This window comes from Dreissena polymorpha, chromosome 4 (assembly GCF_020536995.1).
Source record: "Dreissena polymorpha isolate Duluth1 chromosome 4, UMN_Dpol_1.0, whole genome shotgun sequence".
Lineage (NCBI taxonomy): Eukaryota > Metazoa > Mollusca > Bivalvia > Myida > Dreissenidae > Dreissena > Dreissena polymorpha.
This window is the reverse complement of record NC_068358.1, coordinates 58,869,342-58,893,818: the sequence shown is the minus strand read 5'-3', so window position 1 is coordinate 58,893,818 and position 24,477 is coordinate 58,869,342. Positions and strand designations below refer to the sequence as shown.

The 24,477-nt window shown below is 35.2% G+C and overlaps 2 protein-coding genes across 2 annotated transcripts in view; both read left to right on the top strand.

The window, feature by feature from the left end:
- The window catches only part of LOC127876045 (PDZ domain-containing protein 11-like), a 180,861-nt gene extending 164,377 nt beyond the window's left edge, over positions 1 to 16,484 (top strand). Inside the window, exon 8 of the transcript XR_008047617.1 lies at positions 15,249 to 16,484. The gene's annotated coding sequence lies outside the window, so the exon portion shown is untranslated. The remainder of the gene's footprint in view (positions 1 to 15,248) is intronic.
- Positions 1 to 24,477, top strand: part of LOC127876032 (syntaxin-binding protein 4-like) — a 40,119-nt gene extending 15,642 nt beyond the window's left edge. Inside the window, exons 10-19 of the mRNA XM_052420879.1 lie at positions 153 to 358; positions 1,977 to 2,073; positions 2,536 to 2,666; positions 3,408 to 3,491; positions 7,136 to 7,180; positions 9,289 to 9,432; positions 9,767 to 9,883; positions 11,223 to 11,385; positions 14,948 to 15,005; positions 17,390 to 24,477. Of these exons, the coding sequence (XP_052276839.1) occupies positions 153 to 358; positions 1,977 to 2,073; positions 2,536 to 2,666; positions 3,408 to 3,491; positions 7,136 to 7,180; positions 9,289 to 9,432; positions 9,767 to 9,883; positions 11,223 to 11,385; positions 14,948 to 15,005; positions 17,390 to 17,495 (1,151 nt within the window). The 3' untranslated portion in view covers positions 17,496 to 24,477. The remainder of the gene's footprint in view (positions 1 to 152; positions 359 to 1,976; positions 2,074 to 2,535; positions 2,667 to 3,407; positions 3,492 to 7,135; positions 7,181 to 9,288; positions 9,433 to 9,766; positions 9,884 to 11,222; positions 11,386 to 14,947; positions 15,006 to 17,389) is intronic.

Sequence of the window (24,477 nt, the reverse complement as noted above, 5' to 3'; positions counted from 1 at the left end):
CCTCTCAGGGAAATGGCTATATGCAACAAGCATAAAACCAGAACATCCTGCCAGTAACTGGCAGTTTGTTCAGGTATTAAGCTGTTTGCTGCTTATCAATACCTTAATGTCGGAAAACTTGAATCAAGTAAAAAAGCTCACAAACTCTTCAGGTTCAATGATGACCCCGGCTATGGTGGGGGGCTCCGGTTCTCCAGCTGAATTTTCCCCTGTGCTGGGCCCCGTTCTGTCGCTGGCCAATGCCCTGTCACACGGCCCCCTCTTCACCAACCAGTCAGGTCACCATGGTAACACAACACTGACCAGGAAACCCTCTGTCGGACCCCACGAGAAGTTTGAAGTGGAAAGACTCACATCAGTAATTGTTAATGTGTATACTAGTGTTTGTTTTCTAAGGATGGCTTATCCATGCTCAAGACAAGATTTTCAGAACTTTGACAGATGAATTTTCAGACTAAACTTGGGATTGCATTTGCCGCTTATTGGATTAAGGCATTATTACTGCTAATTGAACAAGTGTTTCTGCTTAATAACTTGAATTAGGATGTTAGCATTATGCTGAAATATTTGTTTTGTGTGCTTACATGAAGACAAGCAGTAAATTAAATTTCTGCCTTGAGTATAGTATGTAAATGGCAAAAACGTTGAAATCCCTTGATTTTTAGCTCACCATGAGCAGATTGTGCTTTGTCAGTCGTGCGCTGTGGGGCGTCAACATTTGTCTTGGTAACACTCTAGAAGTCACATTTATTGTCAGATCTTCATGAAATTTGGTCACAAGATTTGCGCCTATGATATCTTTGACGAGTTTGAAAACGGTTCTAATTGGTTGAAAAACATGGCTGCCAGGGGACAGGGCTTTTTTTCCTTATTTGGCTATAGGAAAACCTTGTTAATACTTTAAAAGTCACATTTACTGTCCAATCTTCACAAAACTTGGTCAGAACTTTTCTTTTAATGATATCTTGGATGAGTTCGGGCATTTTTATGCCCCCCAAAGGAGGGCATATAGTGATCTGACCGTCCGTCTGTCTCTCCATCGCACTTTGCGTTTAGGTTTCGAAAAAATGCTCATAACTTCTCTGTCCCTCCAGATAGCAACTAGATATTTGGCATGCATGTGTATCTCATGGAGCTGCACATTTTGAGTGGTGAAAAGTCTAGGTCATCCTTCAAGGTCAAAGGTCAAAAAAACAATTCCAAGGGAAGTAATCAGCTTCAAAGGGAGATAATTATCTGTACCTGCCAAATGATAAAAAAACAATTAATAAATCAAAGCAGCACAGTAAGGGGCATTGTGTTTCTGACAAACACATCTCTTGTTCCTTATATGGCTATATGTCTGTAGTAAAACCTTGTTAACACTCTTGAGGCCATATTTATTGTCCGATCATCATGAAACTTGGTTCCTGTTTGTTGAAAAACATGGCCTACCGTGGGGGGGGGGGGGGGGGGGGCATTTTTTCTTATTTGGCTATAGTTAAAACTTGTTAACATTCTAAAAGTCACATTTATTGTCCAATCGTCATGAAACTTGGTCAGAATATTTGACTTAATGATATCTTTGATGAGAATGAAAATGTTTCCTGTCTGTTGAAAAACATGGCCGCCAGGGGGCGGGGAATTTATCCTTTAATGCCCATAGTAAAACCTTGTTAGCACTCTTTAAGGTACATTTATAGTTCGCTCTTCATAAAACTTGATCAGAACATTTGTTCTAATGATATCTTGGGCAGCACAGAACAGGTCAGTTCCTTTGTATCTCAGGTGAGCGACTTTGGACATTTCAGGCCCTGTTGATCATGGTTGCTACACTTTTAGTTAGGCAATATTTTATGAGCTAATCATTTGAACAGTACAGTTACTATGTATTTTTGGCTCTTTGAAGTATAGACAAGGATAGAGAATTGTTTGTTGCTTTATAACGCTATTTCAGCTTATGATGTTCCAACACCTGTTGAATTTTCTTTCTGTAGACCCTCAACCTTCTTGGCTTTGATGTGACACCAGAGAAGGAAGTTGCCATGAGGTCACGACTTACTATTGATCAACATGGATGTGTATTCTTTGGAGGTCAGTTGAGTATTGCTTTATAATTGTAAAAATCTTAAGTTTTAGAGAGGGTACATAGAAGTTACTCTTTTAGACTGTTGTTTTCTTTGGTTAGTCTGCATCTTATGAGCCGCATTATGGAAACATGAGGGTGAATGCACGTGTGTAAGCTGTTGTCCCAGATTAGCCTATGCACATGCAACCCATGCAAAAGCGTCAGACCTCTGACATTTCCGATAAAATTTGCTGAGGTTGGGTAGTTTTCCCTAAAAAACAGTTAGAAGTTACTGGAATAAGTCTTAGCACTGGTCGACCTGCTTACCTGAAAAGAGTGTGTTGGTTAACAAACAGGCATGACATGACTAAACTACTGTTAAAGTGAAAAGAAAAATAATATTAAAAAAAAAAATGCTCTTCTTTGATTAATCCTTACTCCTGTTTTCTGAAACACACACATTATATTTTTCATAAACTCTTCCACAGAGGCCGTTGATGTGGTGTCAGAAGTGTTCCGGGAGGAGATCGAGAAACGTAGCCTGAATTTGAGTGGCTTCCTGCTGCCTGACAATACCTCACGTCTGGGACATCCTCCACTGTATCAAAGCAGGGTAGAGGTAAGTCTACGTGTAGTTTATTGGTCACCTTTAACTCTTTCAGCGCTGGAACCGAATTTTAAACAGTTTAAACAGGCCTTTGTAAACAGTTTGGATCCAGATGAGATGCCACAGAACTTGGCGTCTCATCAGGATCCAAACTGTTTGCTATTCTGATTGTAATCTTTGAAAAAAAATCAAAGAAAAAGCTAATTTTAGAATTTCAACAGACGAAATTTTAGCAGACGACAAATTTCCCAGCATGCTAAGGGTTAAGTGTACAGTTATTTCAACACTGGTATTTTTCCCGTGCATTGTTACTGGTTAAATAAAGCAATCGGGTCTGGACATCATGTTTCTACAAAAATTATACAGGAACATACAATTATGTGAAATAATGACATAAAAAGTTTATATTTAACTACTCAAGTTTGATTTTCTGAAGAACAGAATTGTAATTAAACATAAAAAATATTCATCTTAAGTCAGAATGTATGTAATTATGAAGCTTAATCTTAACCCATTTATGTCTAGTGTCTAGAAAAAAGGCCTTGGCAAACAGCATAGCCCCAGATGAGATGCCGCATGATGCGGTGTCTCATCTGGGTCTGCGCTGTTTGCTTAAAGGAATTTCTATTAGACATATTCTAAATATAGAAATAAATATACTAAACATCCCTAATTTTGTAAATAAATTGATCCAATTTAGAAGGATGGGAGAGTCCACTAGGCATAAATGGGTTAAATATTATGCAATTTTAGATGAATGGTGGTGCTAGTGGATCAGTTGTGAGTCCAGCTGAAGTAGATGTGGAGAGCTTGAGGCAAGAAAACCTGCGATTACAGGTAATATAGGACTTGTGCTAGGTTATTAGAAGCCTCCCTCAGTGGGGACTCAAACCTGTGACTTTTGTTGGATAAGCGGACACTATGTCCGCTGCGTACACTGTTGTTACTTATGACTGGTCCCTACCCACTCAACCATACTTTGACCTTGAACAAAAATTGGACTTTAAATAATTCAAATGGACTATTTCGTGGTTAAGTAGGTATTATCATTTTGTCTATCAGCAATACTGCTTGCAACATCACTTGGATACTGGACGAGCAGCCTATTCCACCTATATCATAAAACCTCAAAGCTTGACTTTGATCTAATCATTTCCCTGCAGGCAGGGGGTAGATAGGTATTCTGGTGTAACCTAAATTCGACGATGTTACAGATACACGCAGCAATAACAAATAAATGAAAGAAACATTGAACTCTTAAATCACACAGTCATTAACACTGAACTTATTTTTTTTACCTTGGATTGATTACAAGTCGATGAACAACCATTTTATCGTAACTTGACAACAAAAATGGCGGCATATGACTCACTTCCAGTGTGAATGAAAGGTCACCCAAATTGGACAATTTTGATTGGTGTATATTCTCTTCATCATAGAGGTCAATATATGGTGGGCTATACATCCATTTTCAATAACATGAACAGTTAGAGTCAAAGGTTGATAACTTGAACTAAATTGAACTTATTTACAAGGTGTTTAATAGTTATTGATTATTCTTCTGCTTTGCAACATGTGGGACAGAGAAAAATATCACCACCTCTGAGTACTTTCACTCTTGTGCAGAATTTCAAGTGGACCCACTTGTTGCAAGTGTCACATTGTCCCTACTGAACTATCTTTATGTGGTCATAATCTGATTTTTCAGGGTAGAATTTTCCGCATACACAACACTTTTCTTCTTCAGATTCAATGTCATCATCTGAATCCACGGCAGTGATTGTCTTCACTTTTTTGTGTTGAGCTTGTGGCTGTTTCTCTTTTGTGTTATTGATTCTAGTGGTTTCTTTCTGCTGTGTTTGGTGGTCTTTAAATGGAGGAATACATTTTCTCTTCATACATGTGGACTGTGATTGAATGTGATCTTGTATTTTTGTTATTACATCCTCATTAGTGATTGCTTTGCCTCCTACAACTTTGCTGATGGTGTTTCTAGTTTTAGCAACCTTAACATTTTCCAAAATGTTTCCACCTCTGTTGTTCAGGAATGTGTTTGCTGCATCAGTGTTAGTGTTTACAACTTTGGTTTCAGGCTGTTTGGTTGTGCTTTTGTCACTTTTATTGGCAGCTGGAAAGCTCAATGATGGGGCAATGTCATGGTCTGACACAACATCCGGGTTCAGAGGATATACATGTACTCCACTCTTCTTGAAGGCTGCTTGAACATTGGATGTTGTCAGAGTGTTTGAATATACCTTGCATGCCAATCTGCACACATCATACCGGTTTATGACTCTTCTGCCATATTCTCGCATGTAGCCATGGCATGTTGAGTTCCAGGAAACTTCAAATGGGCCAAAACAACTAATGTCTAATGGCTGGAGCAAGTGGCTGCAATGTGGAGGCAAGACAAACAGGATTATGTGGTTTTCTTTGGCCCATTGAATCAGTGGCAGTGATATGTAGCTTTTATGACCATCATAGAGGACAAGCACTGAGGATTTGGCATTGTGGGGTGGCAAATACTTCACTAAATGCTCTCTCATGTACTGGCTGAAGATATCAGTGTTTGACCAACCCGTTTCAGAAACAACACCTGTAGCTTCAGTGGAAGCACCTTGCAGTAATTCAGGTAACATTCGCTTGCCAGGAAAGACAAAAAATGGTGGTACCTGATTACCCATGGCATTGGCACCTCCAATCAAGGTTACTGTTTGAGACCTTCCAGATGTTATTGCCTTGGCCTTGTATACAGCACCTGTGATAATTTTTGGGGGTTTGTGGTCTACTGATAGGCCTTTCTCATCAACATTGAAAATTGCTTCCAGCCGACTCAGCAAATCATTTTCACTCAGGATCTTATTAAGCTCCGTGAATTGATTGGAAATTGCACCTCTGGTGGCACATCTGGCACGGGCAGACTCAAGACTGCGAGGCTTTTTGACGGACAATTCAGGAAATCTGCTCAGGAATTTGTAAAGCCATCTGAGTGTGAGAGGGTGATCTTTATCTCTGAGACCAAGGTGGACCGCATAGTCAGATGCCAGGTTGATAGCTTCTGTTCGTGAATATCCATACCCGACCTCTGCCATGGAATTCAAATGCCGGGCCAACATGGTTTCTTGATCTTTCGAGAATAACTGGATGCGGCCTGACTGCACATTATCTATTGGGATATTACCATGGATCCTGTCTTTTAGTGTAGTAACTGGTACACCATAAGTAGTGGCAGCTCTCTGCACAGACATGTGGTTTATCATCACTGCATCATAAGCCAATTTTAAATCTGCCTGATCATAGCAACTTCGATATGGGCCTCTTTTTGTATCAGTTTTCTGAAAACAATTATAAAAAACTGATAACCAAAATAGCTTTAATTGCAAATTATGTGATTGGTATTCTAAAATTAATTAGTCAATTATGCGCTTCCGTATTTTTCCAAGTGTTGAGCGAGTGACGTCATAGCACGTGATTTTTACTATCTTTACTATCAACGGCAGACGATACAATGTACTACGAACCATTTCAGTAAGAAAACGGGTACATATGTAGGCATTATATAGTCAGATGTGAAGAAAAGTAATTATCAGAGCGAATTCGTTAAAAAATTTAAGAATTACCTATCTAATCTCCATTATTTTTCGAAATAATCAGGAGCGTAAAGCGGAAGTAGACCGTGGGAAAAACAAAAACGACCTTCATCTTTTTAAAAGCGCGTGAATTCCGATGACACGATAAAAACAAACCATCGTCGAATTTAGGTGTCGTCGAATTTGGGTTACGGTAGGATATATAGAAGTCAGTCTGTCTGTTGCTGGGTCAGTTAATCAGTTTCAGTTGTGGAGCAAACTACATCAAGGTTTCTGTCGTCACCATAAAGTGACGATAAGGTGTCCAAGACTTTGTGAAGTCCCCAGTGATCGCCACATTCCGGCGTCATTTCAACATAGCTGACAAGTGTTGGGTGGGGTGTAGGTGGGAGGCTCAAATTTTTGACGAAGCTCTAGTTTGGACTTTGAATAATAAACCATTCATATTTAGCAGTTAAAGTTTATTTTACGTTTTTGTCCAGCACAACTGGTGGAGTTGCACAGTCATTGCTTTTGGATATCCCTTATCACCCAGACTTTACTCTGACCTTGACATAAAAATGGGCTGTCAAGCCTTATCACCCAAACTTTGACATTGTCTTAGAAACTGGATATTCAGCAACTGTAAGAGAAATGTGTGTTTGTTTAAGACAGATTCTTGTTAAGAATGCTAACACCATAGTCACACATTTGAAAGAATGGGTAAGGAAATCAGTCAGTGTGACGGTTCTGCAAAGCAAATGATTAAATGTTTGCCCCTCCCCCCCCCCCCCCCCCCCCCCCTTTACATAAATGTGACTCAGCCTTTACTCGATTGTTGCCATAGATTTCATCTTTTAATTAAAAAAATAAGTTGTGATCACTAACTTTCATTCTATGGTTCCTTTCCAGTTGATGCTTGAAGAAAAAGAGGAAGAAATTGAAATCATAAAAAAGGCAAGTACAATCTCCAAGGTATCAGGCAAATAACAGTACTACTGATTACTTGAGGACACATTTGTTTAATTACAGTTTCAACTTATGCTGATTGCAAATTTAACATATGCTTACAAGTGCTTTTCCATAATTAATGCTTAAAAATATAAATAAGGCGTCCAATCAGGAAAAGTAAATAGCAAGAAATGCATACATACATGTAGTAATGTCCTTTGCTTTGTGATGATAAATTCTCTCTTGCGGCATAAGGAGCACCTAGCAATGCGTTCATAATAATAGCCATAGCAATATACATATGAACATTTTGTCCCATCACCAGATGTGAATTGTTGAAATAATTCCCAAGGAATAAACATCTGCACAGTCAGGTCAGTAGCAACTATGTCCGCTAATGAGACCATAAAGCCTTGTGTGACTAGAATGGACAGGGTCATTTCATCATTGACATAAGAAGTTGCCTTGGCAGAAAAACCTTGTTAAAATCTTGTCACTTGGTTTATAATTTACATCTATAACGTTATTTGATGTTTATCATGGTTTATTTATGATATATAGCTATTTTTTTTTATTTTTTTTTCAAAGGCTTCTGTCCACTATGCGTTTGAATATTATCTTGTCCACAAAATAACATTGTCTTGTTCAATCTAGAAGAGCAAAAGACTTTTACATTTTTAATATCCTTGCATTCTGCCTTTGAATATTATATTGTCCAATCAGGCTTGTAGAAATCTTAAACCTACCTTCTCTTATGTGAGAATAATTTCTTTTCAAATTGTCCTTTAATTAAACGAAGTTCTGAATATGACAATGGTGTTACAATTAAAGGGTAATAATGTTATTATGCATTTAAATAACATATCTATGTGTAATGTATTATTAAATGGAACAAAACCAAGTTGAGTTTGAAATTGAACTTGTTCATGGATTAGTGAACAGTTTTGGTATTTCTCAACCCTATTCCAATATGATGAATATTACCTGTTCCAATCAGAGAAACATCCATAGTAAGTTATTCCTATTGCATTATGCTAATAAATATGGCCTTGTTATCATTTCTCATCAGGAACAGTTAGAGATGCATACTGAGTAATTGCCCTTGTTCTATGCTTATAACAATTTGTATGTAAATTTTATAATTGAATAAATACTAGTCGATTGTTGCAAAAATTGTGTCAAATAATGGGGAACAGTTTTGCTTTAATAGACGAATATACACTCCTGTTGAATATCAATATTTTATATTTTGCATCCAATGAGGAACAAAGATCTGATACATACAAGAGATATTAACAGAGTTATTGCCCCTGACCTTTCAAAATGATCATGACCTTGTCAGAATCAGGAACAGAGAAATGTGTACAGATTTATTGCCCTTGACCCAGCCCTAATGATCATTACCCTGTCCAAATCTGGAACAGCAAAAGATGTATACAAAGTAATTGCCCTTGGTCTAGGCTAATGATCATTACCTTGTCCAAGCTGGAACTAAGAGAGATGTGTACAGAGTTATTGCCCTTGGTCTAGCCTTATGATCATTACCTTTTCCCAATCAGGAACAGCAAAAGATGTGTACAAAGTTATTGCCATTGGTCTAGCCTAATGATCATTACCTTGTCCAAGCAGGAACTAAGAGAAATGTGTACAGATGTATTGCCCTTGACCCAGCCCTTATGATCATTACCCTGTCCATATCACGAACAGCGAAAGATGTATACAAAGTTATTGCCCTTGGTCTAGCCTAATGATCATTACCTTGTCCAATCAGGAACAGAGAGAGACATTTACAGGGTTATTGCCCTTGAACTAGCCTTATGATTATTACCTTGTCCCAATCAGAAATAGCAAGAGATGTTTACAGAGTTATTTCCCTTGATCTAGACTAATGATCAATACCTTGTTCCACTCAGGAACAGTGAGAGATGTGTGCAGAGTTGTTGCCGTTGATTGAGCCCTTATAATCATTAACTTGTCCAAATCAGGAACAGCAAGAGATTTGTACAGAGTTATTTCCCTTGATCTAGACTAATGATCAAAACCTTTTTCCGATCAGGAACAGAGAGAGATATTGCCCTTGACTTAGCCTTATAATCAATAACTTTTCCAATCAGGATCAGCGAGAGATGCGTACCAAGGTGCAGCTGGCAGCCAAGGCCCAGAAGGTGGCGCGTGACATGGAACACGACTATGAGGAGGTGGTGAGACTGCTGGAGGGCGAGATAGCGCAGCTGAAACTGCAGAGGGACAGACAAGTGGTGGGTAGAGTTGAAGTCAAAACTAAGTTTTAGCTGGGCTTTGGAAAACTTGACTCAATGCTTGTGGGTTAAGTGTTGTCCCAGATTAGCCTGTGCAGTCTGCACAGGCTAATCAGGAATGATACTTTCCCCTAAAAAAAATATTTTATTTTTCAGAGACTTCATTTAAATGAATATTCCATAAAAGGGGAAAGTGTCGTCCCTTATAAGCCTTAGCCTGTGCAGATTGAATGCATGCATTAAGTCCGTTTTCCCAGAGCTAGGCTCATTTCAAGTGATAAATTTACCAGTCTTAAGACTTAAAAGTCTTTAATTAAGAAATCTCTATTCCTAGGATGCTGATCCCATCAACCAACGGCGCCTGGCAGTGCTGACCTGTCAATTACGCAAAGCTGAGAGCGAGAAACGAACTCTGAAAGTTGCCACTGAGAAACTACTGCAGTTTGCGGAGGTAAGGTTTACAAGGAGAGAAAATAAGTTATGAGAAGTGAGCTCCCTTTGGAGAAAAGGAACGCCACTCTGGAAATATTCTTATTGGTCAATTAGGTGTCTTTTGCGTTTGCATGGCCAGACTTTGAATTGAAATACAATTGATATTTTTATAATTTGATAAATTTATAGAGCAATCCTATTGATTTACGCATTTAAGGAAGTGAATTATATGCATGAAACATGGAACCTTTTGTCTTGTCCAGCAATATTTATATTTTTATATACACTTCAACACCGTTATTTCGAACACCGATAATCCGAAGTCACCGTTATTTCGAAGTATTTTTCCTGTCCCGATTTGGGTTCTTCTTTGTTTAATGTAAAATTTCATTGTTAATCCGAACTTCGTTAAACCGAAGAAATCGTTAATTCGAAGTGATTCTGTCGGTCCCAACACTATAATTCGCACCTAATTATCAATCTTTAATCCGAAGTCAAAACTGCAAAATACTGAGCGTAATTTCACACCTTTGTCGTGGCGCGTCAAAAGCCGATAATTACACCTTTGTCGTCTGCGCGAACGCCGGTGTTCAGAGAGACATTGCGTATTATTTAAAAAAAAAGGTTTATTCATTTCCGAAAATGTATTCATATGTATGTATGTCTGATAATTTGTGCTATTCGTTTTATTTTATATTTTCTGTAAATAGAGAAAAATAAAAACAAGAAAAAGAATCGTTATATTCCCCCGTTTGTTACTTTCTTTTACCGTTTGTTACGGTTCTTTAATCCGTTAATTCATTTCCAAAAATGTATTCATCTGTATTTACATGTATGACAATTTGTGCTATTCGTTATATTTTATATGGTCTGATAATTTGTGCTATTCGTTATATTTTATATGTTCAGATAATAAGCGCATATTCATTATATTTAATATCTTCTGTACTTAGAGAAAACATAAAAAGAAGAACAAGAATCGTTTTATTCCTTCGTTTGTTACAAGTAGAAATCTATTGCAATCTGACTAGTTTACTTTTTTTAAGTAAACAACTATTAATAGTAGCGTTTAACTGAACCATGCGAGTTCCACAACGTTTGATTATTACAGAATCCTCAGAAGTCGTCTGTCAAATGTTTATTTCGAATTATCGTTAATCCGAAGTTTTTTTAACGGTCCCGACGACTTCGAAATAACGATGTTGAAGTGTACATCTTTTAAAATTTGTGATTAAAATGTGTGGCTTTTCCTTTATGAAGATGTATCATTTTCCAATAAAATTGAATGCTGTGTAGTTTTTCTTCACTTCAATCACTGGTAGGTTAAAGCATTTAGGCCCTTTATTCTATTATTTTAGAATGTCCAGGCTACAGGCTCTAACTCTAAGCCGCCGCCGCGCCCTCTTGCCATTGTTAAATCGGGAGGAATCTTGGGAAAGCACAAACAGAGTCCAGCGGCTGATGTGGCATCCGAAGCAAGGGACGTTATTAAGGCGGTCAGGTCATTAATAGATGGAGAGCGTAAGTGTTTAACCCTTTCCCCCATTAGAGGCAAAGTGAAAATTGTTTTTGCAACCAGCATAAAACCAGAACAGCCTGCGAGTAACTCGAAGTCTGTTCAGGTATTGTCTGTTTGCTGCTCATCAGTATCTAAGGGTTGGAAATGAAGCCTTTAAAACTTGAATTTAGTAAGAAAGGTCTTTAATTAAATTGAAAAAAATAAGGGACTACATATGTGTCAAAATAAGTATCTAAGTGGTAACAGGTTAAATTTAGAGATTATTGCTATATAGATGGAGAGTGGAAGTGTGCTAGAGTATATTGCTATTTTTAAAGGATTCATTTTCGTTTTTAGATGGGCGCTTTAGCGCCCGTCTAAAGTGCTTAGTGTGAAATTCAGGTCGATACGACTAGGTATGATTAACCCAATACCCGATTGCGTATCCGCGCAAGAAAGAGTTGTATAATTTATGCAAGAGGTTTGAGTTCTCCAATTATGTGTATTCACAAATGGCAACATTATATTAATATCGTGTTACATTCAATATTTTCGAACGGTGTTTTATAGAAAAGAATCAATAAACAATGATCGTATTGTTCGTGTCGCGTAGGAGATTGTTTATGAATGATTAAAATAGTCCACTTTCTGCTGCGTGTGCGTGACGTAGTATTTTCGCTCAGCTCATTCATAAATCTGAGGCTGGCGATAAACAAAGGGGAGTCCGTGTGAGAATAACGCAGTAGTATAAGGTTACGCTTGTTTATATTCACAGGTCTCAATTAATAATACGTTGACCACGAGTTCAGCAATTATTACAGGGATACGATAGACAACATAAAAAAATGTTTCATTATCGCTGAAACTGTTAAAAAAACATTTAAATATTACAATAATATTCTCTAAAAAATGTAGTCTTGCTGTTTTGAAATAAGGTTTGGAATTTTGTTTTCTAAATAACTTAATTCTAAACAAAAGTTTAATTATAGTGTTTTTGACTTGTTAGTCGCATAATTACCGCATTATAATGTGTGTTATAATAGGCAAACCATACATTAGTAAAATTCAATCTGCCTTCGCACATATAAGGAATGGGTCAATTAGGTGCTGCGTTTCCTTTGCTTACTTCAGTTAGAGGTCAATTATTTAAGTAATAGCAATCACAAGGCTCCGACTTCAAAGGAATTGCGGAGCTTTCTTACATAATAAAAGTCGTAGTCGCATGGTATTTGCGTTTTGCGTCCTATTTGGTCACGTGGTTTTTTTTCCCGGTAGTTTTGGCATTCATGATATATGAGGCTATTAATAGATGCGTCTGTCGATAAACAAAGGAAAGTTTACGGGTTATAACAACGCAATAGGTTATGCTCTCGCATACAACTCAATGACGTAGTACAGGTCGTAAAATGAGAGATTCGGGAAAAAGTTGACGCTTATTTATATCAAAGACCCATATAATCTATAGGTCTTCGTTTATATTCTCAATGTATAAAACGTTGAACATAAGTTCAACAATAACTTCAGCGATACGATAGACAAAAAAAAGTTTCATAATTGCTAAACCCGAATATAACAATTTATAATAATAATACGAATGCAATAGCAAAAGGTTAGTAGAAGGTTAAGCTTGTTTATATTCACAGTTCTCAATACATAGACAGTTGGATATGAGTTCATGAATTACTACAGGCATACTAAAGGCAACCTCGAAAATGCTTTTTAATCGCTAAAACCGAAAACAACCTAATATATTATATTAAATATATTTATAACAATAAATGTCTTTTTAAAATGTAGTCGGCGTATACGCTGACTTTGAAATAAAGTTAGCAATTTACTTTTCTAAATAATTAAATACAATTAAACAAAAGTTAAACTATTGTGTTGTGTTTTTCACTTGTAAGCTGCATATTCACCGCATAAAATGTGTGTTAGCATTGTCAAACCACGCATTAGTGTGAGTAAATAAAAAATATACTACGGGAGAGCACTTCATATGTGTCCTCATATGCCTTGTTATGAGTATCTTTCTTCACTATCGAAATATATCGTATGTTTATATTTGATTTAAACGCAGTTTTCTTTCGACACATTTTAATCACACGTCAATAGCGCCGTCATGCGAAAATGGGTCTTATGCGTTTCGGCAAGCGTTTGTTAAACCCAACATGTGCTTTTGCGCAGTCAGGCCATAGGCGACGCTGTTCGCTTTAAAATCACTCAATATGTTATGTTTCTCCTTACCAGAAGGAGTGATAGCTGAGTGGGCTATTTATATGATGGGCGCATATGGAATAAGACCCATTTTCACATGACGAGGGTCATTACAAATCTCATTGCGAATTGAAAATGCCACATTTAAGAACAATCCTTTTTGATACAAAATTGAATTGAAAATAGCAAACTTGTTAATAATGGCAGCCTATCCACACATTAAGGAATGATTTCCAGACGTGCTGACCAAGTACGGCAAACATTGTGGTATGATACTTAGACGATTTTCTCTTATCGTGACACTATACTATTTCGCTAATGATTGTTTTCTCATCTTGGAGGCGAAAGTGAAATTCTGCGAGATGGATTGTAACGCGTAATTGTAACAGGGCCACAATTTGTGTCGTTTGAGCATACAGAGAGTAGTCCGGAATTCCTTACACTGAACAGTGCTACATCCTTTGAATTGAGCGCATACGCAGTGATGTTGCAAAAATTCAGAGGTTGTATCTCGAATAAGCTTATTAAATATTCGAAAATATTCATGCGTGTCTGTTGGCGTTATGTAAAAGTCACTAAGATGAAACTGAAACAGCTACGCCTAAAAGCGCATGAGTGCTCTATACCTATGTTTATGTTAGCGTTGTTGACACCGTGTGAACTGCTCGGGTAATAAGTAAAGCATAAACAGCAATGTTTATATACTTTTATTCCTCCATATACAAGATACGAAGATTGTTGTATATTTTGAATTTGTATATGGTGTCAAAAATCAAAAGTTTTGTACACGGAATTTTCATTATGAATTTATATTCTTGGTGAGATAGTCATTTGATATTAGAAAAAAATATTCCTTTAATATGATGGTGACTGCAAATTTTCTTTATATTAAGTTATCATTACCATTTTCATCATACTTTCTATGCTTTCAAAACTTCCAAAAAGCATGTTGTTTTTATTTAGTCTTAGTTATTTCTATTAAATAATAAGGATGATAAAAAATGCACACAAAACTCGACCCGTGCGCTATGTCACACACTTTATAAAGTTGAATGGCGTGTGTTCATTTCAAACTTGTGATTGATTTTCAAAAATGAATTACGTGTTAAATTATGGAATAGCGAACATCTTCAGTGCCTTCAGCGCTTTGATTCTTATTCCATTTCAGAAACAAGTATAGTGATTCAATAGAATGCTACATTTGATTTGTATTATAATTGATATTTATTATATTAGGGTATTGTGTTTTTTAAATGATATGTTTAAGCATTTTGCCTGTCTATGTACTTGTACATTTTTGGGTTTTAACTTGTGTCGAGAGGATGATTCTGTTTCTTCTATTTGCAAATCTACACAAGCAATTTCTTGCAGCTTTGCCATTCGGTTGGGAGGAATGCTACACTGAAGACGGTGTGAAGTATTACATCAAGTAAGAATATTTGCTGCTAATATCCTGATAAAGATTGGTGCTTATTAAATTATGCCCCCCTTCGAAGAAGAGGGGGTATATTGTTTTGCTCATGTCGGTCGGTCCGTCGGTCCGTCTACCAGATGGTTTCCAGATGATAACTCAAGAACGCTTACGGCAAGGATCATGAAACTTCATAGGTACATTGGTCATGACTGGCAGATGACCCCTATAGATTTTCAGGTCACTAGGTCAAAGGTCAAGGTCACAGTGACTCGAAATAGTAAAATGGTTTCCGGATGATAACTCAAGAATGCTTAGGCTAAGGATCATGAAACTTCATAGGTACATTGATCATGACTGGCAGATGACCCCTATTGATTTTCATGTCACTAGGTCAAAGGTCAAGGTCACAGTGACTAAAAACACTAAAATGGTTTCCGGATGATAGCTCAAGAATGCTTAGGCTTAGGATCATGAAACTTCATAGGTACATTGATCATGACTGGCAGATGACCCCTATTGATTTTCAGGTCACTAGCTCAAAGGTCAAGGTCTCAGTGACTCGAAACAGTAAAATGGTTTCCGGATGATAACTCAAGATTGCTTACGCCTAGGATCATGAAACTTCATAGGTACATTGATTATGACTGGCAGATGACCCCTATTGATTTTCAGGTCACTAGGTCAAGGTCACAGTGACTGGAAACAGTGAAATGGTTTCCTAATGATAACTCAAGAATAATTAGGCCTAGGATCATGAAACTTCATAGGTACATTGATTATAACTGGCAGATGACCCTATTGATTTTCAGGTCACTAAGTCAAAGGTCAAGGTCACAGTGACAACAGACGTTTTCACACAATGGCTGCCACTACAACTGACAGCCCATATGGGGGGCATGCATGTTTTACAAACAGCCCTTGTTTAAGAAGTTTTAAAAAGCAAAGTACTTGTTGGATCTGTATACCCCTACTCAGTGGGAGACATTAACCTGAAGTTTTGTGTTTTCATCTCTTGTTTAACAGCTGGGTGACTATTGCTATATTTACTTTCACTGCTGAATAAATATAATTTTAAAATTAGTGTGTAGGAAGGATTGTTGGCTGCAACCAGTTTTCTTTGAATTATAGCCCTTAGTCTGTTTTTCCACTAGAAAGATAATGTTTTCAAATGGTCTGTAACAGCTGAATGGATCTCGCTCAATCTTTCATAGCATTAATGTTTGGATAATCAATTTTTATGGAAAAGAGTTTGGCTGTGACCAGTTTTTGCTGAATTATGATTATGGCCCTTTGTAAATGTTTCACAACAGAATATATAAGCCCCATTATTTTGTGTTGTCAAGTCCCCTTTAACTGCCTGTAGGCTTTTGCTTTTACTTTCACAGCAAAATGCCCTTAATGTGTAGATAATAGTATAGAAAGGAATGTTTGCTGTGACCAGTTTTGGTTGAATAACTGCCCTCTTTCTGTTTTTCGAACATAAAATATACATTTCGAACATAAACATGAGTCGTGTTCTGATAAAACTGGGCATAATGCATGTGCTTTCCGCCTAAATTGGATTTTTGCTGAGAAGAGACTTCATTTTAACAAAAAATGTCATAAAAGCGGAAAGTGTAGTCCTTGATTAGCCTGTGTGGACTGAACAGGCTAATCTGGGACGACACTTGACGCACATGCACTATGCCCAGTTTTTATCAGAACACGACTCATATAGTCCACAAAAATTGTGTGTACTCCACTCCTCTATAAGTGGTGGCTGGATTTTTGTGAAACTGAAAGGCTACATGATCTTTATGAGTATAAACTCATTAAGAATAAAAATGATTTTAGAATGTATTGTTGATTTTTATGCAGTGTTTCTTTATCGCCATTTTGGAATTGGACCAGGGTCCTTTGCATTTCGAACACAGTCCGCACAGGCTAATCAGGGATGACACTTTCCGCTTTTATGGTATTTTTCGTTTACCGAAAATGTTGTGTAGGCGGAAAATGTCGTCCGGTGAATCTGGGAAGGAAACTTTACGCACATGCATTAAGCCCAGTTTTCTCAGAACGTGACTCATATTTACTAAGGTTCGATTCATAGAGCTAGATAGGGCCATTTCTCATGTTAGAAGATTTTCTAGCTTTCAATACCAACCATTGTTGCAAATAGTTCTTGCATTTGCTTGATCTTTTTAACAATGAAGATTTGGTGCATCTTGAACGGGGTAGTGTATTTTCTGGAAATGTTTAAAAAAATCACGCGCCTGAGACTGCATTTCTGCAATTTTATACATCATATATGTATCTATACATTTACAATGCGATGATTTATATAAATTCTGAACATCATGACTCTCGTCTTTTGCTAGTTTTTGAAAATACATATTTTGTTTCTATCATCATTTTTTCAGCCACCTGAACCAAGTAACAACTTGGACTCACCCGCTGTCAGGCGTATCCCACGTGCCACCGTCTGAAGGCAAATCCCCCACTCAGGACCAGTCCAAACCAACTTAGCATGACTCAGCTCCATACACCCATCCAGCCAGAACTTTCAAGACAACGCACAAGTTACAGATGATATTGATACTGGTACAAATGTATTATGAAACTATCAATATCTTATTTTAAGAACAAATGTAGAAGCCAATACGTTTGCTGGTGCTAGAACAGTTGTATTCTTGCAAATATTGAGTTTCAAATGATAAATATCTTTAAAAGCTGTGTGAACATTCAGTGAACATACATCTTTCCGAAATTATGACTTTAAAGATACTTTAAAATCCAGATCTGAAATCTTTATCATTTAATATTGATATTCACACATGTTTTCCCTACGCAATAAAAGGTAGGTCGCAAGAAGCTGGGAAATATTCTAATAATTACAAACATTATTGTTATGCTTTTTTGTGTGAGCCTGTATTCGGCTGCAATAACCAGTTTTTGCATTTAATACTTTACTTTCATTTGTTTCTCTCACTGAAAAAAATCAACATTTGTCCATTGATTCAAGCCATGGGTTTTGCATATGTATCTCATGTTCAAAAACAGGCATTTTTGGTGCTTTTTCAAATTCAAGGCGAGGGTTATAGCAAACAATATGCATTTTGCAGCTTGTATTATATGCAAACCATGTCAATCAGGTATTACCATCAAACATTTTCGTGTTTATGAATACAATTATTTTTTGGTAATTAGTCATTGCACAATGCCATATTTTTGTGTATACATGTACAATTTTATAAAATATGAAGTTTGAGCCAAATTTTAAATAGTCTCATAATACTAAAATAAAATATATTGAATTTTTAAGCATCTTTAGTTGATTAGAAGGCAAAATTATACCTTTGAATTTAGAATGTATTATTATTGTTAATCTTTACACATGTACGACTTTTATGCCCCCGGTAGGTTGGCATATAGCATTTGAACTGTCAGTCCATCCGTCCGTCCGTCAGTCTGTCCGAAAACTTAAACATTTGTGATATCTTTTGCAATATTGAAGATAACAACTTGATATTTGGCATGCATGTGTATCTAATGGACCTTCACATTTTGAGTGGTGAAAGGTCAAGGTCAAAAGTAAAAAATACAAACCAAGTGAAGTGATAAGCTTTAAAAGGGAGATAATTTCTAAACCTGCCAAATAATACATTGAAATTTTATTTTAAAGCGGCGCAATAGGGGGCATTGTGTTTCTGACAAACACATCTCTTGTTGAGTAATTATCTGTGTGTTAGTTTGAATAGGTACCATATTACGATCATGCTCTTTACATTTATAACAGAATACCAGGTATGTTGACATTTAAACAATTATTATACAAAGGAGTCTGAAACATTTCTTGCAAATGTGTTTTTTTTTAAGCATCTGGACTTTAAATTTGAGAAATATACGCTTTAAACCTTAGAGGGGATGTTATGTAGATAAAATAATAGCTATCAGCTAGATATGTCTGTAATGTATTGTTTGTATACTTTATTTTCATAACCTATGTATACTCGTGTAAATGGCCAGTTTTCTAATAGAACTTTGTTTGTTTCATCGGTTTTCAATGATGTTTAGTGATGTTTAGAAAGAGTATTTTAGGATTTCCCTATTGCTGTGTCAATCAGGTCAATGGAATCTACTGAATGCATTAATCCACATTTTCAAGAGTGAGACCAATTAATTTGCACTTTCTTGCAAGAATGAGACTGAAAAATATTCCTCTAAGTTAAACATTGGTTACCATATCAAATTTGGGTAACTCAAAATACAGTTTTGAAAAAAAAAAGGAAAATGGTTACAAACTAACATGCATAGAGGTAAGAATCAAAGTTTCAATGTGTTTGGTGACCTAATGTAATAATGCTAATTTGCAAGTTTCATAACATGTTTAACATATTACATGTGCAGATAATTTTATTTTATATGTTGATTATCGAAAGTTCATTTGTGAATGTGTTGTTTATTTATAGGAAGTTCATTAGTCTCTTAACAAAATAGTTATGTACAAAATCGACGTGTATACTTTTAGTTCACCAGTATACGATAGATTCAAGAGTTGTAAGGTTTAATGGCTTATAGTTCCTTTCTTCTAACACTTGTATACAGATACACATGGTTTTCATGTAAATTTCTGTTTGACAATCACTTTTTATTCCCGCCCAAAGGGGGAGGGATATAGAATTGGAGTTGTCCGTCAGTCTATCCGTATGTATGTGGTGGGGGATATCAATTCAATTACTTTGCTTGTTGTTTATGCATTTATTTTCGGATGTCAATCTGCAAGAATAATCAGGTCACTTCTATATACAATGTTATGATTCTAGCTTGGAACAAGCAGTAAAAAATGTTCACAAATCTGATCAGCTAGGTCAGTTGGTAGTGTGATGTAAGATTAGTCATGAAGTTATTTGTATAGCCATCCTCCCCTAACCACTCATTTTTAGTAAGTTAGAAAATAATGAAATACAAACATTTCCATTATGATTGTGATTATAAAATTTAGCTGAGTTACATGAAAGCCATGCATGTCATATATCCTGGTCAGGCTGTGATTATCCCGTTAGCATATGGGCTGTGCTCTGTGAAAATGGGGTTTAATGAATGTGTGTGTAAAGTGTCGTCCCAGTTTAGCCTGTGCAGTCCATACAGGCTAATCAGGGACGGCCCTTTCTGCCTAAACTGGATTCTGCTAAGAAGAGACTATCTTTAAATGAAAAAAACAATAAGAACATAAAGTGTGGTCCCTGATTAGCCTGTGCAGACTGCACAGGCTAATCCGGGACGACACTACGCACATGCATTAAAGACCCTTTTCACTGAGCATGGTTCATATATATTGTGAGATTACATTATCTCAATACTGTACCTATATTAAATGAGTAACATTAGAGGAAACCTGTGAAGATTGTACACATTTCTAGTCGACATAGCATTTATTTAGCATTTTTGTAGACAAAAAAACACATTATTATATGTGTTTTCATACAGTACAACATTGTCCAACTATTGCCCTATTTTGACAGTGGTTGTTTTCAATGTTTGTAATCGAGATTTCGCTATGGACGTCTTTGAATACGTGTGTGGTATCTATGAATGTTTTGTTTTTTGTTTCCAGTATGTTTTAAAGGTTTCTTGTATCTACTCTTCTTTCATTAAGTGCATGTAGTTATTTAGAGAGTTATTTTTTATTTTTCATTTAGATTGACTTAAATTGATGAACATAGTGGAGAAACTAACGGTTCTTGTTTCGGACTTAAATGAATTATGCATTAGATTCTTGACATGTGTTTTAATCTTATGATAACCGTGCATTGGTTTGATGAATAAGTACTGTTAAGACAAAATGTAACTAACTGTAGCCTTAATGGTTGTGATATTATGACCTCAAAGCAAAAAGAAAGTTTGTAACTTTGTACTATTATCATAAGGGCGTTTTTAGATGCAAAACCTATGTATTTGACACAACATTTTGTTTCTTTAGAGACAAAGTGTCTTTTAAGATGAAAAGTGCAATTGTCTCATATGTTGTGATATATTTAATAAGTATTTAATTATATATAAAAAAACAGCATTATGTTATAGTTCAGAAGAAATCCACACGCTGTCTCCAAAACTGCATTTGACGTTTTTATATTTTTTCCGTCCATAGTTTACATTATGAATATTATGCCTACTACATGTATAATGATGAAAGTTACCATCCTTATGGTCGTGTTCTTTAATTTATTTCAGAAATGATTTGTTTGTGCTTGAAAATTTTCTGTAAATAAAAAAGATTTTTAGTTGTGAATGACTTGAATCAGATTTTTACACAGACATCAGAAATAATAATTTATTGCTAGGTTACAGACAAACAATTAACTGACAATTATTTTGATTCTTACTTGACACACAATATTCTACCATGATATTGCAAACTAAAGATTACAGCGTTGGGCTACTTATTTAAATTGTGTAAAATATTATAATTATTGCTAATTACCCTTTAAATGTGCATAATTAGATTTCCAAAAAAATGTTAACATTTTATGTATTGAACATCAACTTTGCCTTATATTTCAAATCTTATGTGTAGAGCTTCATGTGTCATGTTGGAAATAATTTCAATGCTTTGACCATGTAATTATTAAATAAGAGATACATGGCTGGAATTTTAGTGTGATATTGTCATTTACATACAAATATTTACAGGACTGTGATTGTTTTCTCCTTTTAGATTATTTACTCAGTTTGCAATTTGATATTACTTTAGAAATAGTTCTTAATCTGGCTTGTTCTGCTTAAAAGTGAACAGTTTTGTGTATCCAGTATTTAGAGATGGAGACTTTTTTCCTTCCCTGTTTTGTTGCCAAATAACACTCCTGTACATAATATTTTGTGACAGATGTTATTTAAATTCTACTTTTTGATAGTTCAAGGTAGATAACTATGTATAAATACACTTTTAATAGTTATTTCCCTTTAATGTCTTGAAATGATATTTGTGTTGTTGTTGGTTTTGAATTTTTGTCAAAAATCTTTTGGTTCAGAGAAACATTTCGAATTTTAATATAAATATGTGTACATGTAATGATGTGTGTTAGGTTTTAAGAATTGCATTTGTTTTGTCTTTGGTTTACCACTATGGAGCCACCAAAATGTGCCATGCTGTGAAAACTTTTTTTATGTTCATGTTTTTTGTTATTGTATACCAAAAATATAGTATTTATTAATATGAAAATGTAAATGTTAAAGTATTTAAAAGAAGGACCAAAACATTTATTGCAAATGAAGCAAGCTTAAATTCAAGTAATGCATGGCTAGGAAGGAGTTAGTTGCTTGGATTAAATGTTGTTTAACAAATCTTGTTTAAATAAATATAATAAAACAGTGCTTATTTTTTTGAAAGAAAATTGGTGTACTAATATAAAACAAATTACAATTATAATCTTGATCATGTTAATTATTATTGAAAAACAAGTTTTTAAAACAAATTTATTTTTTAATTTTATTTCCAAAGACATGTGCAGGAGTATTTTGTCAGTTATTTAATATTAATTTTATTCAAGTTTCATTGAAATTATGGTTTTGGTTTTGAATATCTTTTATTGCATTTTCTGCACGTCATATTAAACGGCTGTTGTGTAACATAAGTATACTTTATGAGCATCTGCATTTTAACATGCAGATTTATTGTTGATATCTAGTTTAACCTGTGCGTATATCAGCATATTATTGGTTGCAAAAGACATGTGTTACATTATTATCACATGATTTTGAATCATATGACTTTTTTTTGTAGCATGTGATTTTAAATTATATAAAAACTTTTTGTATTAAGTTAATGCTTTATGATTACATAATATTTGGCAATCATGTCATGGTTATAAAGTTCATATTGCACTCAGTTAATGGCATGTAAATATTATTTGAACATATGATTCTTTAAAGTCCATTACTCACCATTGTAAATGTCGATATTACCAGCTGTTTCATGCTTAATTTAAAACATAACGTTTACCGGTATGCAAATAAATTTGTTCTGTGAAGACAGATTTTTTTCCAACTTGTTGACAAATCTTAATACATAATGCAAAATTGTAAAATGATGCAAAATTGAATCGGTTTTACACACTTATAGAGAAGCTCTATTGAACAGATTGTAGAAACATGTATGTAAGATGGATGAGTATGTCAGTTTTACATAGCTACCCACTTCTCAGGTAGACAACATGTTGAAATCCTATTTCTGCAAATACTGGTACTCACAAAAAATGCATACTTACAGAAGTTGTTTGTAACAGACATTTCACCGAAGGCATTGAAATCTTCTAAGTTATAATGTTATGGTAATTATTCATGGATAAGTTTGTATACACATGATTATGTGGTATTCCTCTGATTTATGGTAAATTGTGTATGTATACCATAGAAGTACACATTTACCGAAAGTATGTTTTTTATTTGTACTAAGCGCTTTGGAAAAAATATTATTTAAAGCATTTCTTACAAACTGAAGTTTTCAGTTAGATAAAGGTAATTTTCTTTCATAGGTCCTTTGCATTACCTTTAGATAAACTTGACACATACTATAATTGTTGGATGCTTCAGCTGAATACGTCGAAGAATAAGAAATGGACTTACAATGAGCGAAGGTCTTTTGCAAAAGGAGTGAAATTAGCCCAGATGAGAAATGGACTCACAATTTTTAAAACATAAATGTGGTCAATAATTTCAACTATCTGGGAATTGAAGGTAATAACACGTTGAGCGTAGAACATTTGGTACGAAAAGCTTACGATTGTCAATATTTTACCATACAAATTACTTTCTTACTTATTTTATTCTTCTACTGGCTCCATTTTATGTTATGCCCTTGAAATATACATGTTAATGAAGCGAAAAAAAGGAATACATACGTTTAAAATATTGCAAAAGGTTGCTTAATGTAATAAACACATGTAATGCTACGGTATGTGAAGAGTTAGGTAGATACCCATTTTATAAAATCAGATATGTTTGAATTGTTAAGTGTTAGTTTACAATTATTAACAATAAACCACTATTATACAAACTGTGTAAGTCAAGCAGTGGATGATAGCAACAAACAATACACAAATTAAGTTGCATGTTAAAAAATTGTAAAATTAATACCATATTCCTATTTATTGGAAAATTCCAATAAACTAACCCGCACACTTATGGATGTAGACTTTTTTATTACACGTTTAAACTTGAAAGGTTTCGTAATAAGGGCTACTTCCCATCCATTTTGAAATCAGAGCGGCAGATACTCCCATAACATTTTTCAAATGTAAGTTTTTTTAATTGCCTTTAACATTGTACTTCTTTGTTTGGGCTTTGATTTTGCAACATCAGTTATTGTACGAGAAATTGTATTCATCGTCATATATTGCCATTTACATTACATCATTTCAAATTATGTATTATTTAAAACAATTTAGATTATGTTTAATAATAAGCTGACTGTTCTTTTCATTAATTGTAATAATAAAAGGTGCTAACTCAA